Source organism: Mesitornis unicolor, unplaced genomic scaffold, assembly GCF_000695765.1.
Source record: "Mesitornis unicolor isolate BGI_N332 unplaced genomic scaffold, ASM69576v1 scaffold10086, whole genome shotgun sequence".
Lineage (NCBI taxonomy): Eukaryota > Metazoa > Chordata > Aves > Mesitornithiformes > Mesitornithidae > Mesitornis > Mesitornis unicolor.
Window position 1 is genome coordinate 3,722 of NW_010191668.1, and position 26,790 is coordinate 30,511.

General features: G+C 37.4%; 1 protein-coding gene across 1 annotated transcript; it reads right to left on the reverse strand.

Annotated features, from left to right (window-relative positions):
* Positions 1-24,848, reverse strand: NUDT12 (nudix (nucleoside diphosphate linked moiety X)-type motif 12). The gene is given in 12 exon segments (XM_010186814.1): positions 1-69; positions 72-113; positions 2,139-2,179; positions 2,182-2,334; positions 3,849-3,962; positions 6,238-6,369; positions 6,372-6,408; positions 7,175-7,273; positions 18,473-18,576; positions 19,929-20,114; positions 22,739-22,863; positions 24,766-24,848. Coding segments are annotated over 12 exon segments (1,185 nt in total).
* Between the last annotated feature and the right edge of the window lie 1,942 nt (positions 24,849-26,790).

Genomic DNA, 26,790 nt, shown 5'->3' on the forward strand with positions numbered 1-26,790 from the left:
TTAAAGATTAGCATTCATTCCAATCCAATGTGTTATCAACTGGTGTGCAGTAACTCGACCTGGTGAAGTCAAAAGAAAGAATGTTGATTTCCTTTAATGAGAACTTCCACAACCTGCAATAAAGACAGGTATTTTTTTTTCTTTAGAAAGTAATTATGAACTATATGAAATCTAACATTGTATTAACACAGAAATTATCTTACTATGATGGTCCATCAGTCTATCATTACTATAACTATTAAAGAGCCACTACCAGATTATCCAAGATAGATGCAGAGAAAAACATGCACAGGATTCTGTATGAATTCTGTTATTTTTGAGCCACAAAGGATAGTTTCTTTCTAAAACAACTATGGAGATTGACTGTTGATATATATTAAGGTTTTTGTGAAGCCTCTTTGCGGTAGGGACCACCAGCAGATGGTGCTCTACACTGTTTCATATATTTTTTTTAATTTTTTTCCTCATATAGTACAGAAGGAAATGTGTTTTGTCGCCTTTCTGAAGCAGCTGCAAACAACATGGGAGTGCACTTTTAGTTTAGTACAGCTCTGAAGTACATTTATTTCCAACTCTAGATCAATCTGCACATTACTAGCTGTATTCAGAACAGATACCTAAAATAATGCTCTCAGTGTTGTCAGGAATACATTGAGATTGTAGGTGACTAACTAAGCCTTCAGATTGATTTACAGAGTTGGCTTGCAAATGCTAGGCAGAAGTACAGTGTTATTAAAAGTTTAACTCGTAAGTAGGCTGTGGGAAAACCTGTGAAGGCTACACTGTGTGACAAATCTTCCCTTTTTGCACTCATGAACTCAAACCTCCCTGTGAAAGTCTTTTTTTCCTTTCTTTTATTTGACTATATTTTCATAGAATCATAGAATACCAGGTTGGAAGGGACCACAAGGATCATCTAGTCCAGCGTCTCAAAGTAAATATATAGTTTAAATGAGTCAGCACTCTGTCAAGCTGACTCTTAAAACTAACCAGTGTAGGGGAATTTATCACTTCCCCTGGGAGATTGTTTAATTGTTGTTTTAAATACTCAGGAAAACTAAGTGTAGAGTTTCCTATTAATGCATAGCAAGACACATTCAGTACAAGAGTATCAAAATAGTACTGTATGGAAAAAGATGTGCAAACTAATGAATTTCTAGAGTTTTTACCTAAACCTCCCTCCTCCCAGGAAAACTGATAGCATGCTTATTTGAAGAAACTCAGATGAGGAATGCTATTAAATGCTACTCTTGGCAATGTGAAAAGCATAGGCTTGCTAAAGTGGGTTAAAATAACATTAATTGGGTATCTCCCAAAAGGAAAAGGTGAAGAGCTATCTGGCAAAAATTTTATAAAATGGGCTTGCAAGTGACTCATATTGTTGCCCGTAGAACAAAGAACACAAACTAACAGAGTGTCAGTTTATGCGGTGCTTTATTCAGGGCCCGGGGACCTGAGGACTATCGTCCAAAGTCAGGATCCCAAAGACCCCCATTTTTGCTTCAGCTTTTATACCTTGTTACAGCTTGGTCTACGTGCAGAGATACACATTTCTTAGTTATAAACGGTTACATTCATCATAGAGATAATAGTTTCTTTGGCTATAAATCTTACATGCTCAGCTTTCTTAAGACTATGAGTTTGTTTATCCGACTTAACTCCCACCACCACGATCCCTTTAGTATGTTATATTTTAGCTCTACCACTAGCAACAAATCACTAACAACAATCTGCTATGTCCTTGTGTTCTACATGCTCTTTTGAATCCTTCAAACATTGTTTCTATCTTATCTATGCTCTATTCCTAGCACAAAGTTTCCCAGGGTAGGTTTCCCAATCAAGGCCTGCCCTAAAATCAAGCCTTAACATAACTACTTCTATCGTTATAAGTCTATTTATCCACATACACTATTCTTAAAATATTTGATTTATTTAATTCAAGTGTAACAATATTACTATGAATATCTGTCTCTCTCTGGTTGTGTGTAATCTACAATTACAATATAATTGTAGTATGATAAAATGGTGAATATACATTCTTATTTAACTTGCTGAAAAAAGGCAAGTCACTATCATATGCCAGAACCAATATTGTCACAGACTAATCAACACAAAAAGGAAGTTAAATTGAACTTCACCTGTTCTCTAGTGAACAAGTGAGCATCCTCTATTTCATTCCAACTTCAATTTCTGTAGACTTTGCAACAGCAAAGCAGGCAATCATTAGGATAGAGGGCATTGGCCATGGCTGACAAGAGACATACTGAACATGGCCAACTTTGACTCCAGCCTCCTCTTCTACTTCTCTTTGAACAGGATCTTTTATTGTTTCACCTAACCAAAAAGAGCAAAGATCAAACAGCTGATGAAAATACTCAAAGCAATTATTACATTCTGTGCTTTGAACGGACTCAAAAGATTTGAAACTGCCCCAATTATCTGTAGAGGTCTAGTTCACAGGTCAGGGCACAGACCCTAAGTACAAGATACAGAAGTCTAATAAGACAAAACTAGCCACCAAAGCAAAATAAAATTTTGAAAGCAAAGTATGATAATTTCTCCATCATAACATTAATTTCCTGAATTGATCATTTATCATACATGCAAACTATTATTACCACACCTAAAACATCAAAAATTGAGTATGAAATACAGTGTTCTTTTAATTACTTTTGAAATGCTGATCTGTTAATTTATAAATAGCATTATGTTAATTTTTGGATTTTCAGTATGATTATAGCAGCATGTAATCCAACTTGAAAATCAATATTTAAAATGATAATAATAAGAAAATACTGACTTAAAAAGACTTGCACACATTTCTGCATTGTATTATTCACTTTGTGTGGCTCTTTCTTCATTGTGTCAACACATACAGAAAATGCTCCAAACATAAACTGCAATGGAAAGCTTTGCTTCCATATTAACAGAAAACTGCCAGATGTATATGTGGAGAGTTGATGGTCAGAGGCTTACATATGCCTACATGTATTGTGTTGTAACCACTGATTAGAGGTTCATTAAATTAGACAGTCCATGCACAATAGATAGAAGTTTTAGCTCAGCTTCTACTGTTTGAGTTAGTTCATCTACAACCATTTAGAAGTTGATGAGAAGATCAGTTACTCTTAAGTTGCATTTTATATACTTGAATTCAGTATCATAAAGTAATAAGGCTGGCAGAAGAAAGGAGCGAAGAAATAAACATCTTGACATTTTTCAAATTATACTTATAAACTTATTTATGCAGTCACCATATTTCACCTGCACACAGTTACTGAATACAGTTATAGACTGTAATTTCACTGGTGATTAAGATATATCCCTAATATAAGAATGTTCTACAGATTGTTCTGCAGCTACTAATAATTGTAACTAATTCCAACTATTATTGATGAACACAGCAAAATATCTTTTTTGCTTTTCTTTTGAAATTATATAATTTCTACTTCCATAGGCCCTAAACATGGAAGCATATGTTTAACTTTATGCTAACTTTAAGTTATGCTTTAACTTATTTTACCTATGCTAAAATCCCCTGCTAAGCATCACCAAAGAAAGAACCTTAAATGTATTTTAAAATGGGTTGTTTTTTTTTCTTTCATGTAAATATGTCATCCATGATGATAAAAATGATTTAAAATAATATTTACTCAAGTTGCTTTTTTTAGAAATCAGCTCCTGGGAAGTACAGAACAGGTATATTTATTATAACAACTTACCTGAGAGGAAGCAAAAAACATTTATTTGACATAACACTGAACACATTTCTATATTATTTTCAATGTACAATGCTCATATGTGAGGGAAAAAAAAAACATTTTGTAAGGTAAAATAAAATTACTCACCAGGTTCTACAGATCCAGCAAGACAGGTAAACATTCCTGGGGGAAACCTCTTCTGCCTACCTAAAAGGCAGTGGCTTCCATCTGGATGGATGACTTGCATTATCACAACAGGATCTATAAGGTACATGAAAGGAATATATTTCAACATCTGAGGGACTTAAAACAGTAATAAATTTCAGCATATTCAATACCAATACATGTAAATACAAATAAGAAAAAAGTGATTGAAATCAGAATTATGTAGATGCCCAGAGCAAGTTGATATTTTATTTACCTTCTTTTTTTCCCCCCCATAAGATATATTTATTTTGTTTTTAACATACATGCTTAGTAACAGTTTATTAGTCAAGGCTTGAAATGCAGGACATAAATTATCTGCAACCAAACCACAAAATCTGTTAAGAGTATCAGCAAAACTAATCTAGCCATGTATCCCACAGATAGCAATAATTTCTGCAGCTAAACCAATTTATTATCACTCCTCCAGACACACATCTGAAGAATGCACTTTTGACTGAAATAACAAAAGAAGAGCCAGATAGTCTAGTAAGAATGGAAATATTGACTAAGCTTTCCACCTTTGACTTTGTTGACTGTTTGCTATCAAGCTCTCGTCAGATGTTGCACTTTCACCTACTTTCTCACATCTGGTCATTGTATGTATCTTGTTCCTTCTTGCTTTATATTTTCTCCTATTGGCATCATTCCTTCTGTCATGCCTTTCTCTATACTGTTAATCTATGAACTTTCCCCCTCTTTTTATTGTTATCTAGCTCTTAAATATCTCAGTGATTTAGTTTGTTTTAAGTTATTTCTATCTACCTCTACCTCTATGTCGTTTTTGTCTTGCTATTATATTTAATGTTTTTTTTTTCCCAGAACACCAGTATTTTCTTTGTATAAAATGTTGTCATTCAGCAATCACTATAAACAGAATTTCAAAATGTTGTCCTGCTCAAATGTATCTGCCACATGACACAATGCAGAATATGCAGTGTTGCTGTCTGTATACTTTCTTCAGACAAAGGCATCAGTAGAAAATGCTGGTTCATCAGTCTTCTGAGATAATCTCATTCCTTCTCTAAGTTTTTTGTGCTAGAAACTGTAAAGAAACAGTCACTAGTATTTTAGCAAACTTCATTATAGCCCATAAGACAGAAAAATATGGTAGAATTGCTTTGATTACTACAAAGATATATCTAGAGCATGTAATCTCTTATGTTCTCACATGAAATTGATGATCAGAGGGCTGAAGTACCCACCCTGTGGGGACTGGCTAAGAGAGCTGGGGCTGTTCAGTCTGGAGAAAAGAAGGCCCTGGGGGGACCTTATTGCAGTCTTCCAGTTCCTGAAGGGGTCCCACAGGAAAGCTGGGGAGGCACTTTTTACAAGAGCAGGTAGCGACAGAACGAGGGCTAATGGTTTTAAACTGGAAGAGGGTAGATTCAGACTAGATATTAGGAAGAAATTCTTTACTGTAAGGGTGGTGAGACACTGGCACAGGTTGCCCATGGAGGCTGTGGATGCTCCCTCCCTGGAAGTGTTCAAGGCCAGGTTGGATGGGACTTTGAGTCTAGTGGGATGTGTCCTTGACCATGGCAGAGGAGTTGGACTAGATCATCTTTAAGGTCCTTCCAGGCCTAACCATTCTAAGATTCTGATTCTATGAAATTCAAAATACAACACACATATAATATCCAGATCTACCACTGTAGGCTAGAACTTGCGCTGTTCTTCACAAGGGAAGGAAAGGTGATCAAAGAGTCATCAAATGTCCTAGAAAAGAAAAGGCATGTTTTTTTCCTTCCTTATTTCCCTGTCAATAACATAGTACACTTCCTTTTCTACACATGAACGAAAAGAGCTATACAAGACTGTGTATGCAAGCTTATATTCTGAGTAGAAGTAGGCCTGGCAGTTTGCGACTGACAATGAATAGTGAAAGCCAGTGAAGATGGCACAGTCACAGTGGCAAGACAGGAAACCAAGCTTTGTATCAAAAATTTGATATAGAGCTATTTCAAGCTCAGACAGCTTGTAGAAGGTGAGAAAACAACACACAGGGGGGAAAAAAAGTAAAATGCAACACTTTGTATTGTTAATATCTGATATATGTTGTTGGAAATTCTAATTGATATTACTCCATTGCAATAAAGACTGGTATTGTGACAGCAATTCTTTGTCACACACTACTGCAAAAAAGAATCCTGAACTACTTAATCCTAAATGGAGCTGAGACACACATATTCTGGTAAGTATGTGGAAGGGACAAGTATGTAAGATCTGGGACAAAAGCATGTGACTGAAATAACTAAAAAGAAATTGATTTACATGTTTATAATAGTACAAACAAGCCATTTTGAGCAATTTTATCCTACAATATTCTCACCAACTCTTGGATATGATGTGTTGTGAACACCATGAAGACTGGGACAATTTTCTTTTAAGCAACATTTCTTGTAACCCCCTTCTTCAATCTTCGTTGCACTCCCACATGTTGGGCAGAATCGGTAGCGGCTAGAACAGATCTAGCCTGGGCTACTACTCCTTTAAAGGAATACTTTGAAAATACACAAAATGAATTACTAATTCATGTAAACTTTTAACAGTATAGAAATAGCAAATATAAACTTTAACATAAAAATAAGACTATGGCTTGAACTGTGATCTACTACAAGAGAAGTCTAGCAGAATTAGTTATTCAGATCTTTGTAGAGCAGCACATGTAATAGAACTCAGTACTATATGGCTACAGATCAGTTTGTGCATTCAGAAATAAATGAATTCAGATCAATATATCCTGTTTCTCAGAAAAGTAACTTTATCTGGGCAAAGTGCCCGAATATGATGATATATATATATCACACGTTTTCCAGATGATCATTGTAGGGTTACTACGGGTATGGACATAATAAAGCAGTTCCATTTAAACTCCAGGTGCAAATCAAGCTTGCCCTTTATCCTTCTGTAAAAGCAAAATTGTAACAACATGTCCATAATGACATTCATTCATTTGAGATCCTGCCTTTCTAACATTTGCTCACGCTGTTTCCGTCTCACGTAAGTATCCAACATACTTTTATTAAGGACTTAGTTTCATTTCTTGTCAAGAAAACTCAGTAATGACAGATTTTTTTGCTTCATTTTTCTTCCTTTCCAGTTTAATTTCTTTGCCTACATCTTCTTCACAAACCTTCATAGGTCCTGCAGCACCTAACCATCATACCCACTTAGGGAAAAAAGGACAATAAAACACCATAGCTATGCAAAGTCTTTTGTACAAGAAGGAAAGCAGTTTCACTTTAGCATTTAATCATCGTCCTTACCTGAGTATTTTCCCTCACATACACAGCATAGTCATCATTACTTAAGAAATTGGATCGTTTCTTATAGGTCTGCCTCTCTGTTACAACGGCATGGCTTGACTGGAAAAGAATCCAAAATAAACATATAACAGTTACAAAACTTGTTTTTAATTCAGATAAATAAAATTGTTATCAGCAACTGATGATAACCTAACAAAACAAAACAAATAAATATCCAAGTTGCATGCCAAAATAGGAAAAGTTTTCAACAGATCAACTTACTTACTACAAGGCTAACATTTATGATCTACTTTAAAGTTTAGTTCCCAAAATGACTTGCAAAGAACATAGCTGCCAATTTTCAAAATGTGTGAAACAAGCTGCAAGTTCCTTATACAAAATCTGCTTGCCAAAGAAAATTTGTGTCGTGGTTTAGGCCCAGTGGGCAACTGAACACCACAATGCCCACAAAAGGGGGCTAGACAATATAAGGACTGGGAGTTCTTTCCTCACCACTTAATGGTCACAGACTAAAGACAGACTCATAGGGAGAAAAAAAAACCAAACAATTTTGTTACCAATAACATCAGAGTAGAACAGTGAGAGATTCAACCAGATCTTAAAGTCGAACACCTTCCCTTCACCCTTCCCTTCTTCCCCGGCTCAGCTTTGTTCCTGGTTTCTTCACCTCACTGCCTTTGCCCAGCGGTGCAAGGAGGATGAGAGTGGGGGTTATAGTCAGTTCGTCCCATGCAATCTCTGCTGCTTCTTAATCTTCAGGGGTAGGGAGTACTCCTCCCAGCCTCCCTTTGCTTCCGTGTGTCATCCTTCCCCCAGGACATAAGTCTGCCACAAAAGTCCAAATGCAGATCTGCCCACATTTGCAGTTTCTGTCACGCACAAACTGCTTCAGCTCAAGCCCACAAAGCTCCAGTCTGGGTCTGCCCATGGTAGCAGTTCCCTCACACATGAACTGCTCCAGTACACACCGCCCATGGAGTCACAGCTTTTTCAGGGGCTGCTCATGTGAATCTGCCCCACCGGTGAACCTCCACAGGCTCTAGGCAGGTTGACCTGTGCTCTCACCATGGGTTGCATGGGGATCTTCGTCTCTGCACACCTCCTCTTCCCCTCTCTCCTTCCTTCATGGACCTAGCTGCTCTCCTCATGTTCCTGTGCTTTCTCCATTGCTGGTCCTTTCTGATAGTTCTGAAGAGCTCCTGGTTCTCTCTCTTTCAGGCTAGAGCTGCATGAGGGCTTGAGTTTATTTTGGTACTGGGCACAGTGGGGACTGGGGACGTGCTGCCCACTCCTGGGGACGTGCTGCCCACACCCGGGGCCAGTGCAAGAGAGAGAAAATGTGTGCTGCACTGCCCTTAAATACATAAATTTACAGCGGTGCTGATTGGCTTGGCCCTGGTCAGAGGTGGGTCTGACATTGGAGCCGGGGGAGCTTTCTAGTAGCTTCTTATAGGGTTATCTCCATAGTCCAGCCCCACTACCAAAAATCAAACCAAAACCCTTAGAAAAACAAGCTCACAGAAAAGATAAGATTGTAGTTATCAGAAATTATTGCTTTCCAGATCTGATTCACTTATATTAAGAGAACTATTGCATTCCAGCTGTAATGAGAATTTTCAGAAAACTTGGTTCTGTTTTGAACACTGACTGTTTTTTTTCCTTTGAGGCAATATACAGCATATTTTCTCACTGCAATACTGATAAATATATCTAAACTCAATGTCAAGCTAATTTCCTTCAAAATAGAATGCATTTCTTTCAATTACAAAATCCCACATTTGCCAGAAAACTCAACTCCTTATAAAATAGATAGAAATATGGAACCCATTTCATTTTATTGGCAAATCCTTACTGAAAATAGTTCCTGAAAGTCAAAAGAAGCCTAATATAAATTCACATTAAAACTATCACACTTGATAGGCATTGCAATGGTAATTTTATCACCAATAAGTGAAAATACATTTATAAGGAAATAGGTAAGTTATTTCACTAACATCTTTTTGCCATTTATTCAGTAATTCCTCAATCATTCCTTGTAGCTAACATGCTTTTGTTTTTCAGACAAATGAAAGGGAGGTGGAGGGGAAAAAAAGAGAAGATTAAAAAAAAAAAATCCTTTACAAATATACCACAATACCGCTGACTAATTTAGATGAAATTGAGACCAACTATCAGGGATACTTAAACCTAATACCTCCCCAAATATTAAAGAAATTCTCAAACATATTAAAGTACAGAAGAAAGACATTTTAAAAGTTAGCCTTCTTTTGTTTCTATAATGCTGATTTCTTTCCAGCTGTGGAAATTACAGAGCTATTGATCTTCAGTTTGCTAAGAATATTTGTCTCCGTTTAAGGCTCAGAGAGCAGGATTTTCTCTCTATTGTCCCCTACCCTCCCAGGGGAGGATTTAAAAAAAGGGAATAGAGAAAAAAGAAAGATGCTTCACACAAGGTTGGAAGTTAAGACTGTAACAAGTTTAATGAAAAAAAAACAACAGGGGAAAGGAAAAGGGAATTCATAAGGGACAAAGGATATTTTACTATATACAAAACCTGATCCCAGTAGTCCCGAGTGGAAGTGTCTGAGCAGTGCCTTGTGGCCGCTGCGACTGCTGTGACTCATCACCAGGGACCGCAGTGGTGCCGGGAGCGGATGGTGGTGGATGCTGCTCAGCACGTGGAGGTAGCCCCAGCTGTCCGAGGTGCATCAGGAAGCAGCCCAGGAAACCAGGAAAAGCCCGCGAAAAACCTCAGGCCTCCTCAGTTGTTTTATAGACTGTGGCCGGAAAGGGTAGGGAACAGTACTGATCTCTGACCCACTAGGATCCTACAGACACTACCTGTCCTTCCCTTTCAGGCTGTTAACCCTTAAACCATAACAATATTTCAAAAAGAAGTTGTGCCAGTTCAAAGTCACTAACAATTTTATTGGCACATTAATGAATTAAACATCTTAATTACTCAGGGCATGAGACAAACACACACTGGGAAGCAATGTAAATGACTGAAACACGTAGGAAAAATAGGAATACAGAATGGGAAGGTTTGTTCAGATTCCAGACTCAGAACGTAGTACAAAGATGTATTTCAGAATGAAAGATTCCATGTTCTGCAATGAAGGCATGAGAATAAAAAAACCATGAGATAAAAAGCTGAATGATACAATAAGGCAAAAAGCAAACACAGTGACAAGAAGAAGTTGTTACTGTGAAACCAGGGCCTTCGATACAGTACAGAAGGAACAGGCTGGCATCTCTAACCCTAGACACTCAGCACAGGACTGACGAGGAACACCCGAAGGCACAGCGCTGCAGTATCAAAGAACAGATAGGGTTGCATATTCTGTACAGGAGTACAATTGACAAGTGACAGTGAAGGGTTCTTTCTTCTTGTAAAACTCTGTCAGTAACACCTCTTTCTAAACCTTCAAGGTCTTGTCTTTTTCTTAAGTTAAATGCTTGTACATAAGGCAGGCTTATTTTTCTTGAGAATTCCCTGAACAGCACAGGTGACTAATGTACCAAGTTCTAGATGATGACAAAAGTTTCATCTTATTAAAAATATCAGGAAGAATTTGCTAGAGGATCATTCAAAAATGCACAGACCTTCATGATATAAGGCTTTAGTTAGAACAATGCTGATGCCTTATTAAGGAAAAGATTAAGAAGATCTTTTGATACCTGAGCCTTATAACTTAGAAGAGTTATTCCATAATAAGGTTGCTTTTCAATCTGATTAAAAAGGCACTACAAGATGCTAAGGAATGGAAAGAGAAAAAAAAAAGGGGGAAGGGAACAAAGAATATACAATACCAAAATAATATGCAATGATGCAGCTTCTTAAGAGAGACTGTAATTAAAACAATAATATTTTACTATGGAAGGAGGGACAGTAGATAATACACAATTTTATAACTTATAAATGAAATTGCAGCTTTTCCTAACCATCTTTTTGTAATTGTTTTCTTTTACCAACTTCTAGGAAATGTTATATGGGGGCTTCTGGAATAAATTTTTGAAACACTGTTTTGGCTTCTCATCTGTACAAAATTTTCAGGCTTTCAATACAACAAGGGAGTCTGTAGTGCCTTGAAGGCTCAAATACTTACAGATGCATATTTGAAACAATGAATCAGAAAGATAAGAAGGCATGGTGTCTTTTTTACAATTAATTAGAAACTGATAAAAATTATTTAAGAACATTTCCCATCTATACTTTTTAAAATACAGTGAGTTTGCAGATGACACGAAGTTGGGTGGCAGTGTTGATCTGCTCGAAGTTAGGAAGGGTCTGCAGAGGGACTTGGACAGGCTGGATCAATGGGCTGAGATCAATAGCATGAGGTTCAACAAGGCTGAGTGCCGGGTCCTGCACTTTGGTCACAATAACCCCATGCAGTGTTACTTGCCTGGGGGGAAGAGTGACTGGAAAGCTGTCAGATAGAAAAGGACCTGGGGGTAATGGTTGACAGCCGACTGAACATGAGCCAGCAGTGTGCCTTCGTGGCCAAGGCGGCCAGTGGATCCTGGCTTGTGTCAGAAACAGTGTGGCCAAGAGTAGGGAAGTGACTGTCCCACTGTACTTGGCACTGGTAAGGCCGTGCCTTGAGTACTGTGCTCAGTTTTGGGCCCCTCAATATAAGAAGGATATTGAGGCACATGTCCAGAGAAGAGCAACAAAGCTGGTGAAGGGTCTGGAGAACAAGCCTTATGAGGAGCAGCTGAGGGAGCTGGGTTTGCTTAGTTTAGAGAAGAGGAGACTGATGTGAGACTTCAGCAGTCTCTGCAACTACCTGAAAGAGAAGTGGGTGTTGGTCTCTTCTTCCACGTAACTAGTGACGGGACAAGAGGAAAAGGCTTCAAGTTGCACCAGAGGAAGTTTAGATTGGATATTAGGAAAAATTTCTTTACTGAAAGAGTAGTCAGGCACTGGAACAGGCTGTCCAGGGAGGTGGTGGAGTCAGCATACATGTAGGTGTTCAAGAAGCATTTGGATATGGCACTTCGGGACATGGTTGGGTAGATGTGGTGGTGTTAGGTTGGTTGTTGTACTTGATGATCTTAAAGGTCTCTTCCAACCTTAATGATTCTATGAATGAATCCCAACGTGCACCAACTCATATGCTGTTCTTTATAAACTAATTTATTTGGCAAAGAAGCTAAAACCAAAAAGATATATACATATGACAGTTGACTTTTCTGCCAGCTACATAATTCTCTGTACACCCCATGGGGCTTTTTTGGACAAGTCATAACACTGAGCTGCGCCACTGTCTTTACATGAACTATTAACTTCAATTTTAGACCCTGAAATTCATTTTATTAAATATTCCTTTAAAACAATTCTCATCCATATACTGTTTCCTCATTTCAAAGTAGTTAAAAGCATCACTTCTGAAATTACAAAGAAGCTATGGAATCAAGTATGACATACCCAGTCATACTGTTCTCCCCAAAGAGAAAAAGACTGCAGAGTAATTATCTAGGCTGGCCATACACATCCTGATGCTCCACATCTCATGCTTTTCTCCTGATTTTACTGCTTATCTTCTAAGAATGCACAAGATTACTTATGTCACTTTTGCTAAAAATTAAAATTTTTAAAGCTGTGAAAATGCATTTTCTAGCCTTTGGCCTTAAATTATTAAAACCAGTAACAAAAAAATTACCAATTTACAAGACAACAAAGCACAAGAGAGAAGCACATAGCTGAATCAGACTGTTTTATATAATAGACCTGATTTATCTATTGTTCCACTCTCCACAAGCATACAGAGTAGATCACACAAAATCCTAGTAGCATCACTTTGCATTACTTCATCACGGATGTCAGCGGAGAGACCCAATGTCTGCAACAGGTTCACAGTACTTGTCAGCATCATGGCAGTAGGGTGGTGATTCCTTTGAACTTGTTCTCCTTTTGAAGTGAGACTCAAAAGGCAAAGGAATACATTAGTACTGAAGTAATCTATTTCACAAAGTTCTGAAACAAACACAATGTGAGAAATTTGTTCTAAATATTTTCTCTAAGATGGTTTAACATGAAGTTTCCTTACTTTCAACTGCAAGAGCAAAATATAAACCAGATATTTTGTGCAGATCTTTTCAAGTTATTCTCTATTAGAACACAACTTAAAAGAAACTCCAAATACAGTGCCAAGAATAGGGAAGGAGTGTGAATAGATGTATAATTAGGCCATATAAAATCACAGTTTAAGATGGTGTTAACATATGTTAAAATACCTCCTGGTATCTGTAACTAACTACTTCAGTTGGATAATAGTGATTTCTTTGGTCCATGAATATGCAACAAATACGATACCATCCTTTCTGACTTCCTTTCTCTCAGTAAAGCTATCTTAAGAAATATTCTGGTCAGAAATGTACACCTATTTAATTAATCTTCTTTGATGCAGCATTTTCTCCTGTGAAAGAAATTCTTTCATATTATAAGAGATCAATTTGGGAATGTAGCTAAAACCCTGTCCTCATTTTTATAAGCAAAACTTTTACCAGAATAATCCTCAGTGTCTGAATCCTCTGTTGTGAGTTGCATTGCTGGTTGTGGCTCAGCCAGTTTGAGATCATATTATCCCTCCTTCCCCATTCAGTAAGAATTTGTACTTCCAGTGTCCCACTGCACTCTAAGCCAGCCATCTTCTCCCAGTTTTCCAATCACACATTCCAAGTCTGAAGGGGGTCCATCCTGACAGAAGAGAGCAGCTCAAGTTTCACAATCAGTAGAAAATTCATAAAATAATAATACTATTGCTCTTATTTGCTGCTAACCTTCAACAATGTTTCAAAATCCAGCATAATTTTGGAAAACATGTTACAATCTTTAAAAGAAATTAACCTAGTAGACTGCAGCAACATTCATGTTTGGATCTATTTTACTATGTACTGCATATGTGCCATACATGCCTAGTTGGAAGTGCATAATACTGAGACAAAGAAGTGATAAAATTTCCTGTAAAACTGTGAATCTGAACAGTGTTACTAAAAAAGAATTTTCATCTCTAAAAATGATGTTAAAATTAATTAATGTATTTTATGTTAATACTCCAGGTCTTTGAAATGTAAAATGACTTTTAAAGTTTGAATATAAAATTCACACACAGTCCACTGAATAGAGACTTTAGATTTAAACATATTAAACCTGTATGAAAGAAGTTGTACCTGATCATCCCATTTCCACTCTACCCCTCTCACCACTCTGATACCAATTTTTGTCATGACTTCCAGCTCTGGTCCAGAAACAGAGAGCTTAAGAGTTGTAGCTGACTTAGCAGGTGATCCAGTCTGACAAGCTTTTAGGAAACTAGGATATGATTGTTTTGTATGCACAGGACTTTAAATACTTACTTTTGAACAAAAATAAGTGACAAATAATAAAGACATTATAATGCTGAGTCCAGTGTCTAAATGGTTCTACTAACAGATTCTTTTTTTTGAGAAACTTCTTATGAGCACTCCAGTTAAGTAGAAGTTATGAGAACAAATATTTGCTAGTGAGGAAGAAAACTAAGAAAGAAAAAGCAGGAGAACTTGAATCATGACAAAAAACACCACAGAACTTCTTATAACAGAACAAACAAAGGAAGTTTCCAGCTGAAATATGCAGACTAGAACTGTTTTAAAGGCTAGAAAAAAAATAAACTGAATGAGTAGGGAGTAGGCAGTTTAATGTTTTAATTTTAAATTTTACACTTCTAATTTATTTGTAATGTTTCCACCAAAACTACACTATCAGTCCTAAATTCTAGCAAAGGATGGCCAAAACAAAGGCTTATGAGAAAAATAATGAATGAATAAAGGCTACAGTCAAACTAACTTCCTTCTCAATCATGCTTACAGATGTGGCTTTTCTATCGGGGCAAAAGTGAATAGCATTAAGTACTACCTTTGCGCAGCAAGGTCATTCTGTAGTCTGGGTACACCAACAGGTAAAACATACAGAAGATTCATAAAAGGTGCTCTCTTCCAAACAAGAAACCTGAAGTTCTGGTACCTATTAGTCGCAGTGTAAAACACTGGAAGCAAGTTAAGGGGGAATGAGGGGAAGTGGAACAACGCATGGACAGAAAATGAAGGTATTTCTCAGCACAAACCAAGGGAACTGATTTTAGAATCCCAGTAATTTGGATCTTTATAAAATGGTACAATACGAATTTAAAACTCTCTTTTCTCCCAAGTCACCAGCAACAAAATGAGACTCTCCTAGTTCTTTAAATTTTGCATTACCATCTAGCAAGATGTTCCGGACATTCTGAGTAGCCCTCACACACAACTTTCCAAAAGTTACTTCTAACAGCATTCTGTTAAATGGTGGGATGCAATCAACATCCTTCAAGCAGTTGGTAAGAGGTTCCCTACGTAGGAAAAAAACAAAAATAGGTATTTTTCCTTTTTCTTCAAAAGCACTTCTGTGTTTCTTCACAATAGTAAGTTATTTCCAGTTAAACAGTTCTTTGACTACACTGCTTTAATAAAACCTGATTTTTAATAAGATGTACCCCATCCGTTGCCACCAAAGATGGTGAAGTGTAAATTGATCCATGACTGAAAAACAGGAAGTCCTGCCTGTGGCACTAGTCTCAGAGCCAGGCATTGATCTGCTGGCTCTTTCTGTTTATCTCCTCAGATCTCTCTACAACTGGTGGGATAGAGGAGAACACTACTTGTGCTCCCAAATTCTTAATCAGCTGTCCCAAGCCATTGAAGTCCCTCTTCATTTCTCTCAAACTACTTGCTGCAATCTCATCACTGCCTACCCAAAAGACCATCAACAGGTAGTAGTCAGAGGGTTTAACTAGGATAGAGAGTTTTCTTGGAATGTACTTGTCCCTGACTCCTGGGAGGCAGCAGACTTCCCTGAGGAGTGGGTCTCGTCTGCAAATGGGATCTTCCACTCCCTTCAGAAGTGAGTCCTTTATGACAAGGAACCCATCTGTCTTTCTTAATTGAAGCTGGTTTATGCGTGGATTCAGCTAATTGAGCCTTGGCAGTGCCTCCAAGCTAGACAAGTTCCCTTCTTGCTCATTATTCAGTTCCCCTTGCAGAACATCATATCTGTTTTGCAAGGGCACCTTGGAAGGTGGCGCAGTTCTGGGAGGAGGGAGGACATGCCTGCCATGCCTGTTGCACCAGGTAGAAACATGTTTCCATTCTTGTTGTTCCCTATCCTCTAAGTCCACTTGTTCGCTATGTTCAGCCCAGTGGAGAGATGCTGGGGACCCCTCGTCTCACAAGCTTCATTCAAGCATTGGGCCTGTCTCAGGTAAGGTAGGATAAAGCTCTCAATCTCATACTCCCTGATCGTTCTCAACCTACTTACCTCCTCCCTGAGCTCCATCACTATGCAAAGGAGCTCCTCTACTGGGCTCACCGCCCACTGACATCCTCACAGCTGTCATCAGACACCAGCATAAGAGTGGGTACACCCTGCAGCTCCACACCTGGGTGGCAGCATGCTCCCACTGGAGCTCCATCTGACAAGCTCTGTCTGTCTTGGTGGGGGCATGTCTCAGGGAGGCCACAGGTCTCTGCCAAGTGGAAACCATTGCTCACCGGCTGATCTGGCCGAGACTTAACTCCCTTCCTGCACACTCTACCTGCTCACCCTGCCTGTGCAGACTGCCATGCCGCGCTCTTTTGGGTCTGCTTTTCTACATGGGTTGTTAACCGCTGTCACTCTTCTTCTCGCGTACAGTTAGTCAGCGCTGACTCTCGTCAAGAGCTCATGATTCCCTCTCAGGGGACAGGAGGGACACCCTCTCTCCAGAGAGCCCTCTGGAGCCCTTCACCTCGGTGACTGACACACTTAATAGATTCGCAATTTGACAAACTTCATCTTAGCTCAACTGGAGGTGAGCAGGGTCTATGTATACTACTAAAACTTAACATGGAAAGTAATGCTTTATCAATTTTTGGTAAGAATACTTCTATTTTTTTTTATTTCTCCCACTCAAAAAGTCAAAAGAAAAGACTGTACAGTTACAATATTAAGTGAAACATGCAAGTTTCATCCATTAGGAGTACTCAACCACTCCTTTCACAAAAAGTAATTCTGAAATAACTTTTTCAATTGTTTTACTATAGCTTTTGGAGAATTTTCACCAACACCACTGTCACCCTTCAGCAGCACTTTTTGTGAACTGAACTACTGAGGGCTTACCTTCACAGTGTGATCCTGAATGTTATTATCTGCAAGAGCTTGGAGAAAAGGTTGTGAATGGTCGCTTAAAGGTAATCAATGTGTATATAGTTTTGATTTATTTGGGATAGTGTTACCAGGTGAACTACGATGGTCTTAATCTTTTTCCTCATTGTGACTGTAATGAATCCGACTAGTTTGCAAGCCTCCGGAAAAGATAGATTACTTCAACCATTCTAAAAGAAAGAAAAGACAACACAAATGAATATTCTGCTGAAAGTTTAAGCTATCAAGACTCAACAATTCCTTCAAATAAAATGCATACACATCTTTAAACAAGGCTTAGCAGCTCCTCCATTTGCTGAAAATTTTTCACAGGAAAAAGAGGGTTTTGCAACTAAGAAACAAGTAACAGGGCAGCCATCACGTGTTTAAGAGATAATAGGGTCTTAGGTGTGTTTCTGTGATTAATATTTAATTATACCCTCTGCTCAACACATTAAGATACCATACAAGATAGACTCCAACACCATATGCACTCAGATGCACTTCAGGCACAGTTAACTGAACACAAATTAGTATGATAACTGTGCTACACAGAGTCTCCTTTCTATTCTAATATTCTACCTTGTATATTACAAAATTCTGGATATTTAGCTGCTCAAAATTATCTAATCCCCATTTAAGTACTGCTAAATTACCGGACCTCGATGAGTGAGGTGATTAATGTTAAGAATAAAGAACTTCTAAAGAAGACGGCAAAACTAAAGAGGTGCAAGATTTCCAGTTAATTTGGTCTGTGTCCCCCCCCCCCTTTTTTTTTTTTGTATGCTTTGGCAAGTACTTATCACTTATTTAGACTCAAAATGAAGTTCTGCTTACTGGCACATTTGGTTTCCAGGTAGGAAGTGTGCAGTCCATGGAGAACACCCAAATTCCTTTCTGTGTCTATTAGAGGTGATGACAAAGTACTGAGGTCTGGTGGTGTAATCACTTCCTGGTCGGCTAATTGAAAGAAATAGGAGTTGAAAGCTAGAACTGAGCTCCAACAAGAATTTTGACTGAGCTCCAACACGAATTTTGAAAGCAAAGCAATACATCACTTCAGAAAATGTGTATCCATTAATCTATAACAATTTTACCTCCATATACTGGCCAACACAGAGAGCATGCATTGACTCCTGTGTGTCCTCAGATTGCAAAGCAGCTTTCAAAGCAACAACTGGATCCTTACCTGCAAACTGAGCTAATGCAAGAATAAAGTAGTCAGTATAATATCTAAAAACTTGTTTATGCCACTTAATTTTGAAACAGAAGTAATTTGTGTCTTTAATTCAGATGCTGATTTTCATCAAGTATGCTACTGCCAGTTAAGGACTTTATATCACACATTTTCCCATCAAACACTGTCTAAAAATCATCCATCTTTGTTGTGGTCCTCTGGATCAACTTTATGTATAAATGTCACCTCCTCATTATTTCTGCAACTCTGGCTACTAAAAAATGAATCTGCAAGTATAATACAGAATACAGAATTTATCAACAGAAGAACAGAAAGTAATTTTTTTTCCTAAAAACTATTTTAATAGTTGTCTAACCAAATTCATCACCTCAATTAAAAGGCTGCTTGTTTTTTGATATGCTCAAAAGTCAAAATGGCTATTAATATGTTTCTGTCTATGTACTATGCAATTAAATTGTCTGTAGGTTGTATTCTTTTATGCAGTATCTTCCTGTGTCACACTGTCAAAGACATTGCTCAGTCATACAGCTGTTTTGTTTGGAGGTGGAGCAGGTGTTCTGGTAAATCACTGCTTTAGACAGTTCTCCCTCAAAATTACTTCAGTTTTATTACAGGTTTACCTGGAAGCATGGCATTGGCTGGATATTTAATTTCAGTCTAAATCCAGACTTTTTAAAATAAAATAATGTTACATACACATTAGAACTCTTCTAATCTATGTGAAATTATTTCAAGCTAAAGGTAATTTAATCCAGTCAATAAACATTGTTCAAACACATGTGTCTTCATCTTGGTTTGCTCTATCAGATCAGTAACTGAATTATCACTTAGATTTCTCTCTTTCCAACATACAACTGTCTAGCACTGTGACCTTTAGTTCTCTTGGGTTATGCCATCCATGTTTCATTCCTTCCTCCACTAGTAAAATGCTCACAGTCAGAAATGCATATTTTCTCTTTCTCTTTTTTACCCTCTTTTTACGGCTCATAATATGAAGAGACTTGGGAAAAGAAAACTTCCTTACTTCAAAGCTTGCACATTACTCTCCCTTTACTTTACAGACAGAATTTAGTAACAGAATGCACAGATGTACTAGTCATGTTTTTGCTGCAACTTTTTACTTCAAAATGCAAAATTATGTGATCTACTTCCTTCTATTTGTGCTCTGCATAATCATACCTCTATACATTCCTTAAGAATTTGACAGAAATAAATACTGCCATATGAATTAGTCAGTAAAAAAAAAATCATACTGTAAAGTAGAATTGCCTTCCTGAAAGCAGTCCATGAACAGTGACCACTTTTATATAGCTACATTATGAAAATATAAATGCCCAGATGCTACTAGTACATACCCATTATTCCTGGCCATGCTAAATTCTCATTGTCATCCCTTTCTTTTCCAGGGGATAAATGGTTAAATCTGTCTAGATGTTCTAGCAAGCCAGACAACAGAGGAATAGCACCAACTTCCTGCATTAGTCCAGCATTTTTACTGAGGAGTAGCACTATAGAAACCACCAATTCTGGAAGAAGAATGCCTAAAACACAGAAACACAGAAGATACACAGATTTAATTAATGACCTGTGTTCATAGCATCATAGAAGTACATCACCAAGGAATATATTCTGCCTTCTGTTACTGCTTCAGTACAAAGCTCTTGCCTTCCCTATCAAATTTGCCCTCCTTCTCTCCCATCAACCAAAAGAGTAAATGGATTCTTTATTAGTAATCTGAAACTCTCAAGAACATTTACAATATAACTTTATGATTTTGTGAAAGAGGAGGAAAGGAGCACAGCAAAGAAAAACCTGTCTGTTGAATCTCCATCCACAACATGAGATACTTCTGCAAAATGCCTATGACTAGTAGAAGCAATGCTGGTTGCCACAGGAAAAATATCACCAATGTGTGTGCTCAGAAGAGCTGTTTTATTTCTTCAATAAAGAGCCAAAGCCTAAGAGGTCAGGACCTGCACAAAAAAGAGGAAGAGCACAGGAAACCACCACATAGTCATATTTAAGAAACAGTCTTCAAAACCTGTCAAGCTCTTCTGAAATGCAGCCACTCAGTATTAGCTCTGAATTAAGAAACCACACTTTTAAAAACTTTTAAAAAGTTTATAGAAGATTTATCATCTAGGTTCTGTTGCCTTCCATAAAGAACGTTTCCTTTGCAGAAAACAATTTAAACAAACTACTTTCAAACACTTTTCATACAGACTCAGTAACTAGGCTGATAAATGAGATAAGAAGATAAATTAAAATAAGAAACTGCTGTCCTATAAAAGAGGTATTACAGAAGTGCTTGGGGGAGATGGGGCTTATATTTTTTTTTAAATAACTTGCTGTATGTATTAGGGACCTGCCCAACACAAGCTTATGGGTAAAGTTTACTAATAAGCAGATGCTGAAAATGGAGCAACAGGTCCAGAAAAGCAGATCTCTCATTGCTATAATGTTCATGGTCTACACAGGAAGAAATACAACAATCAATATGTTTTAGTTTGATTGTTGTCTGTGAAGCAATGTTCCTAATTGGTATAAAAGTATTGTAAAGCACTTAAAGGGAGCTAATAGCCAAAACAGTCCACAGAAACACAGGTTGAGCTTTTGCTAGAATTTCATACAAATATATAAGAAACCTATGCAACATGTCATTGTAGGATGTCCCCTTCTTTGCGTCATAGTACTCAAAAAGTCAATGGCTTTTGTGGAGACATTTTGTTCAACGGAATTCATAAAATATATTAATTTTTTGTATCTTGTCATCACTCACTACAAAAAACATAATCTAAAAATTTTTACTGAAAGGTTGCACTGAAAGTCATGACACTATGTAGTTCAAAAGTCTTAGTACTGATTGAATCATATGGTTATAATCACAATTAAGTGAAAAAGCACAATAAATTTCTTAGTAATTTCATAATTACTTCCTGCTAAATATGCTATGTATTAAATACTGCTGTATCTGACAAAGAAGCTCTGATCTTAGCACCCTGTTGGTCATGCATTCACAATTCTTTTTCAGTGTCAAGCATTTGAAATTCAGTTTTCCTTCCTACTTATAGTCCCAACTACAGTGTCCTTGAGGTGAAATACTCAGTTCTAAATAAACAGGGCAAAACATTCAGTTCTAAATAAATCCGTGCTGATTCTCATATTTTGTAAGGACAGGCTTTTGAATGTTTGTCCTATATTCGTTACACAGAATTTCAGAGTACAGGAAGAAGTATCAAAATCCATAAAGGCAAGGCAATAATATTTTCTAAAATCATGTAATTAAGTATAGAACTTTGGTCCTTATTTTGCAAACATAAAATAGCACAACTGTAGACAAGCTTGGAGAATGTTCAGTATTTTCAGACAATGTAAATTAGCCTGTGCAGTGCTGTTTGCTGTCACTTAGACCACTTTCACCATAAATCTGAAGTTGGCTCAGGCACCTCTGACCTATGCTATAACATAAATGTGCCCTAGGAGACTTGGTTAAGAAACAAGAGGTCCTACAAGTTTTTAAATACAACAGAAAATGCTAATGCTAGACTATGCATTACATGCATCATAAACCTCCCCATTTACCAACAGTGGAAAGAAACCAGGAAGCAAATAGATGAGGAAGAATTAAACAAATGAAGAGGCAAGGAAAATGCACGTCTGTTTTCACAGCCATGCATAAATATGGCAATTTAAAGCAGTCTATGCAGAGGATGTCCCATCTCTGAGAGGCTAATGGAGAAAACAGTATATACAGAATGCTTTTTCATCCTTTGTATAACTAGTCAGCATCTATTAAGCATTTGAAATAGCCTGAAACAGAACCTATGGAAATTTGGGATGCTGCAAAGAATTCATTCCTCTGAATTCGTAAGGTTGAAATTTCTGCTGGAGAGATACAGATGACATTAAGGAAGTGAGGAAATTCAGAAACCCTCAGAAAGGTAGAAGGCACTTCGTAAAATTTTGCTCCTATTACAGAGCTTTATGAAAAAGTTTGTTACTATTGTTAAAATCATCACTTTAGGCCAAAAAAAAGGAACACTCTACTAAACAGGAGAGTACGATTAATGCTTCCATACAAGTATCTATGCTAGGTCAAGTTTCAGGTCTAAAGAGGATAACATCAATCCACAAACTTCAGAAAACACTTGATACATCTTCTTACTCGGTTTACACAGAACTGCAAAACTGCTGAAGCGTATCCGGATTTCTGCAGTAATGGCAGCATTTAGTGCAAATGCTAAGCCTCCATCAGCCATCAAGCTGCCCATCAAGAGGTCAAGCAAAACTCTATGAATGAAAACAATATACAAAGTTCAAAAATTACTTCCCAAATATAAGATGACACTGGTTAAAGATGTAAAGATGTAAAGCTAACGTCTGCCTTTGAAGAGTAACAGAATATACAGAAACTGTATGGGCACATCTGTTGAAGAGAATTGTCTACCTGTATCCTTGTAAACATACATAAAACCCTAGCAATCCCAGAAAAGAACTCTCTTACCACATTTTCCAAAGTGTTGTTATGCCTGTCTAGATACCTCACTATCTTTGCTGCAGGAAGCATTCTGCTTGACAACTCTTCAATTGCTGTACCAAGCAAAAACAAAACAGGTAAATAACTACTTCTTGAAATACCCAACAGAAGGAAAGCTAATCATCTCTTTTTGGCAGAGTAATTGCACAAGATTTATCAGCTTTTAAATATTGCACATCACCATAATCAACTATATTTTAAAAGAACAACTAGCTTCCAAGAACTATTACTTTCTAAAGAATGACTTTAGGACTTAAAGTTACACTGTGAAATTCAGGCTTTGAATCTGTCTCACCCTAGGCACCCTAGTTGGAGGACTGAATGTGCAGTTCTGTTTTGCCAGAAAAGACCATATATGGCCAGAGGTCATACAGAGCTAATGTGGGGTAGGGGCTCATGACCACCCCTCTCACATGATGGCACCTGCACAGCAGACCAATGTAGTACAGGGCCTGAGGAGCAGGACCCTGAGTACTGCTCAAGTCATGACCATAAAAGGGGTAAACAAGGACTGGAAAAACAGGAGTTTCAACCCTGAGAAAAGCAAGTTCCAGGCACCCTGCTGAGAAAGGCCTTAGGAGCTGCGTCTGAAAGGGAAGAGGTGTTTGTTAGTGTAACAGTGGATCACTGACCAATCAAATGCAGCCATGCGCAAAAGAACCAATCAGTTTAAAATACGCAGCCAATGTAAGCATATATAAGGAAGCAACTGCACACAATAAACCAACATTTTGCTTGCATCAAGCTGTGTCCCGTCTCTCAATTGCCGCAAACCAAGAGTTATATAAGACCTCTAGGGCCTAGACTGTACAAAAAAGCACTGACTCTGAGAGCCACATGCGTGCACCCACCCACCATTGGAGGTTTGCCCTGTCTGTCACTGTAATCATGGAATCATTGTGATATCCAAGAGGGGTGATATATTTCCTTATCTCTTTTCTATCACTTTTTCTTTTTTCCTCCTTGCAAAAAGTTTTCACTAAGAACCCACACTGCCAACCACTTTTACAGTTTCCAAATTCAAATTGTTCAAATTAAAATGTTTAATTGATCGTTTGGTGTCAGCTCACCATAATTTAGCCTGAGAGGATTTACAGAACTTTAGTTGCTCTCCTCCCAGTTCTGACACCAGGTCCACAATCAAGATAACCTTGCTAGAATAAACATTCCTGCACTCTCACAAGCCCTCAACAATTAGTGTGACTGACCAGGTTTGGTTCTCATTATTGCCTCCTTTATAATTTGTCGGTCAGTGTTATGTCCTTGTGTGTTCCTGTTAATGGCTTCTTCCTTTTCTCTTTTTCTTTTGCTGCATTGAAAAAGTTAATTAACTGGATACCCTTAAAAAAGCTGACACTTGCCTTCCACATACTTGTACTGTAGCCATTGTGGAACATAATTTTGTATCTGCCAGCTTAAACCCTTTGCCCATTTCCTGGCTCTACTGATGTCTGCAGTCTTGATTCCTACCATAACACTCATACTCCTTTCTCTTTCTTGCTGCTATTCATCTTAGCCCAACTTCTTTTCATGTATTTCTCTCACCCGATCACAGTTAAGTCTTCAGTGTAGTTATCCAAGTTGCTACTTCCTGCCTGTTGACTTCCTGTTGTAATTTCCTATTCTATTGCTCTTCTCAGCTAGTTTGGTTTTACCTGTTTTCAGGCTGGTGCTTGTACAGTTTGTTTAGTCCAAGATGTCTGTCACTTCTTTGGCAATGATTAAAAACATATCCCATGGTGTAAAAGAACGGAAGAACTCTTCCTCAGACCTGCTTTCAATGATTTGCAGAATACTTTGGTTAGTGGCATTGGGAGTTATTAACAATCAATGAATTTTTCTAACAGAAGGGTTTCAATATTTTTTCTGAATTACTAAGTTGTAGTATCGGCAGCATTCTCTAGCAAGAATCTCCACAGCTTAATTGCAAGTTGTTTGGAAAAAACCTTTGTTTTTTGATTCTTTTTGTTAGTTTGTTTGTTTTCATTGTTGTTTTCACTTTGAACCTGACACCTAATAATCTCTTTTGATTCTTACTGTATTGGAAGAAAGTGAACAGTTGTTTCTCATTCACCTATTTCATGTCACACATAATACAAGTCTGTTGTATTCTACAGTCTCTCTTCTATATAAGAAATAGTTGAAGTGTTATCATCACCATCTTGACTGCTTATTCTACTCTTAACAAATGTAATTTATATTCCTTTAGTGTCTTAACATTGTCAATGTCCTTGTTCTGTCAGCCCAGTCCTTCTGCCGCCTTTCTACAATTCATGGTGTGTATAGAAGTAGTATATCCTAAAGGAAGAAGAATTAATCAATGATTCTTTACAGTCAGCATAGTGACTAGAAGAAAGAGCTACCATAAAGAGTAGAAACAAATCCTCAGTTTGATTCCTCACATCTGCTCCAAAAGATCATCAATTACTTTTTATCCCACAGTTGTTTTTTTTTCTTTTCAAGAATGTTAGTTTTGAACTTTTTTCCTTGAATTCAGCCTTCAAGACTAGGCACTGGAAAAGGAAAATTCCCCTTCCAACTCAATATTCTGAGCAGCAGTATGAGCTAACCATTGGGACACCATGGCTAAGCTACTACCCTCTGAAATTTAGAAGTCAATTTAGTACCAAATTATATGTTTAAATGTACACATCTTACATAAAAATGTTTATCTAAATTAAAAAAATATATATCACACACAAACAGATATATATGAAAACACATATAAAACTAAAGAATGTACATGTGCCAAGTTTGAATTTCAGAAAGAAAATTAGTCTTTGTCTGCATTTTTGTCTATACAGAAACTTAAGGTATTTCCAAAGACAGCTGCAAAGGAAATGTCTGTTTCATTGGCTAATACCTCCCTCGGATTAAATTCTTAGCATTCTATTGATACTGTAAAGCTGAAGGGCTAGATTTAAAAAAATTAAATCCCAAATGCATTTAGTAGGTCTACTTTCTAAAGAATAGTAGAATCTGTTTCTTTAACATGTCTTGATTTTCTGTGCTAGGTTCATGGGTCTTAGGAATAGAATCATAGAATGCCAGGTTGGAAGGCACCACAAGGATCATCTAGTCCGGCGATTCAAGGTAAAAGTACAGTTTAAATGAGATGAGTCAGAACACTATCAAGCTGATTCTTAAAAAAAGTAAAACTCTTTAAAAAAAAGTAACATTATTTTAATAAATTTATAATTAGTTCATTTAGTCTTTAATTTTTATTCCATTAATACTTATTAGGAAGCATACAGGATCCTAAACAAATACCTCCAAAGTAGGCAGAAGGTCTTGCTTTTTTATTGTGATTATTGTGTGTGCTTATAAAAGCATGAGAAGAAGATAATTATGCACATGCTGCCAACAGGAAGTGTAACAATGCGTGGTATTCAAAATGGCAAAAAAATCAATGTTGATTATATATCTTTCTCATGGACTAGATGAAATTAGGTGTGCAAAATGGGTGTTCTAAAACTGTTGAGCAGGAAACAAAATTAACAACAGCAGGTGGCAGTACTAGCAAGATCTGTGTTTCTGATGTGTGTAATCGGCCAGTGTTTGTATAGTGTCAGCTCTTCAGTAAAAAGTAAGTTAAATACCACAAAATCAGTGAAGTCTTGTGATTTTGGGCTACCTAATAATGAGATACTGGTCAGAGCCTTGTTTCAATAGATTTCTCC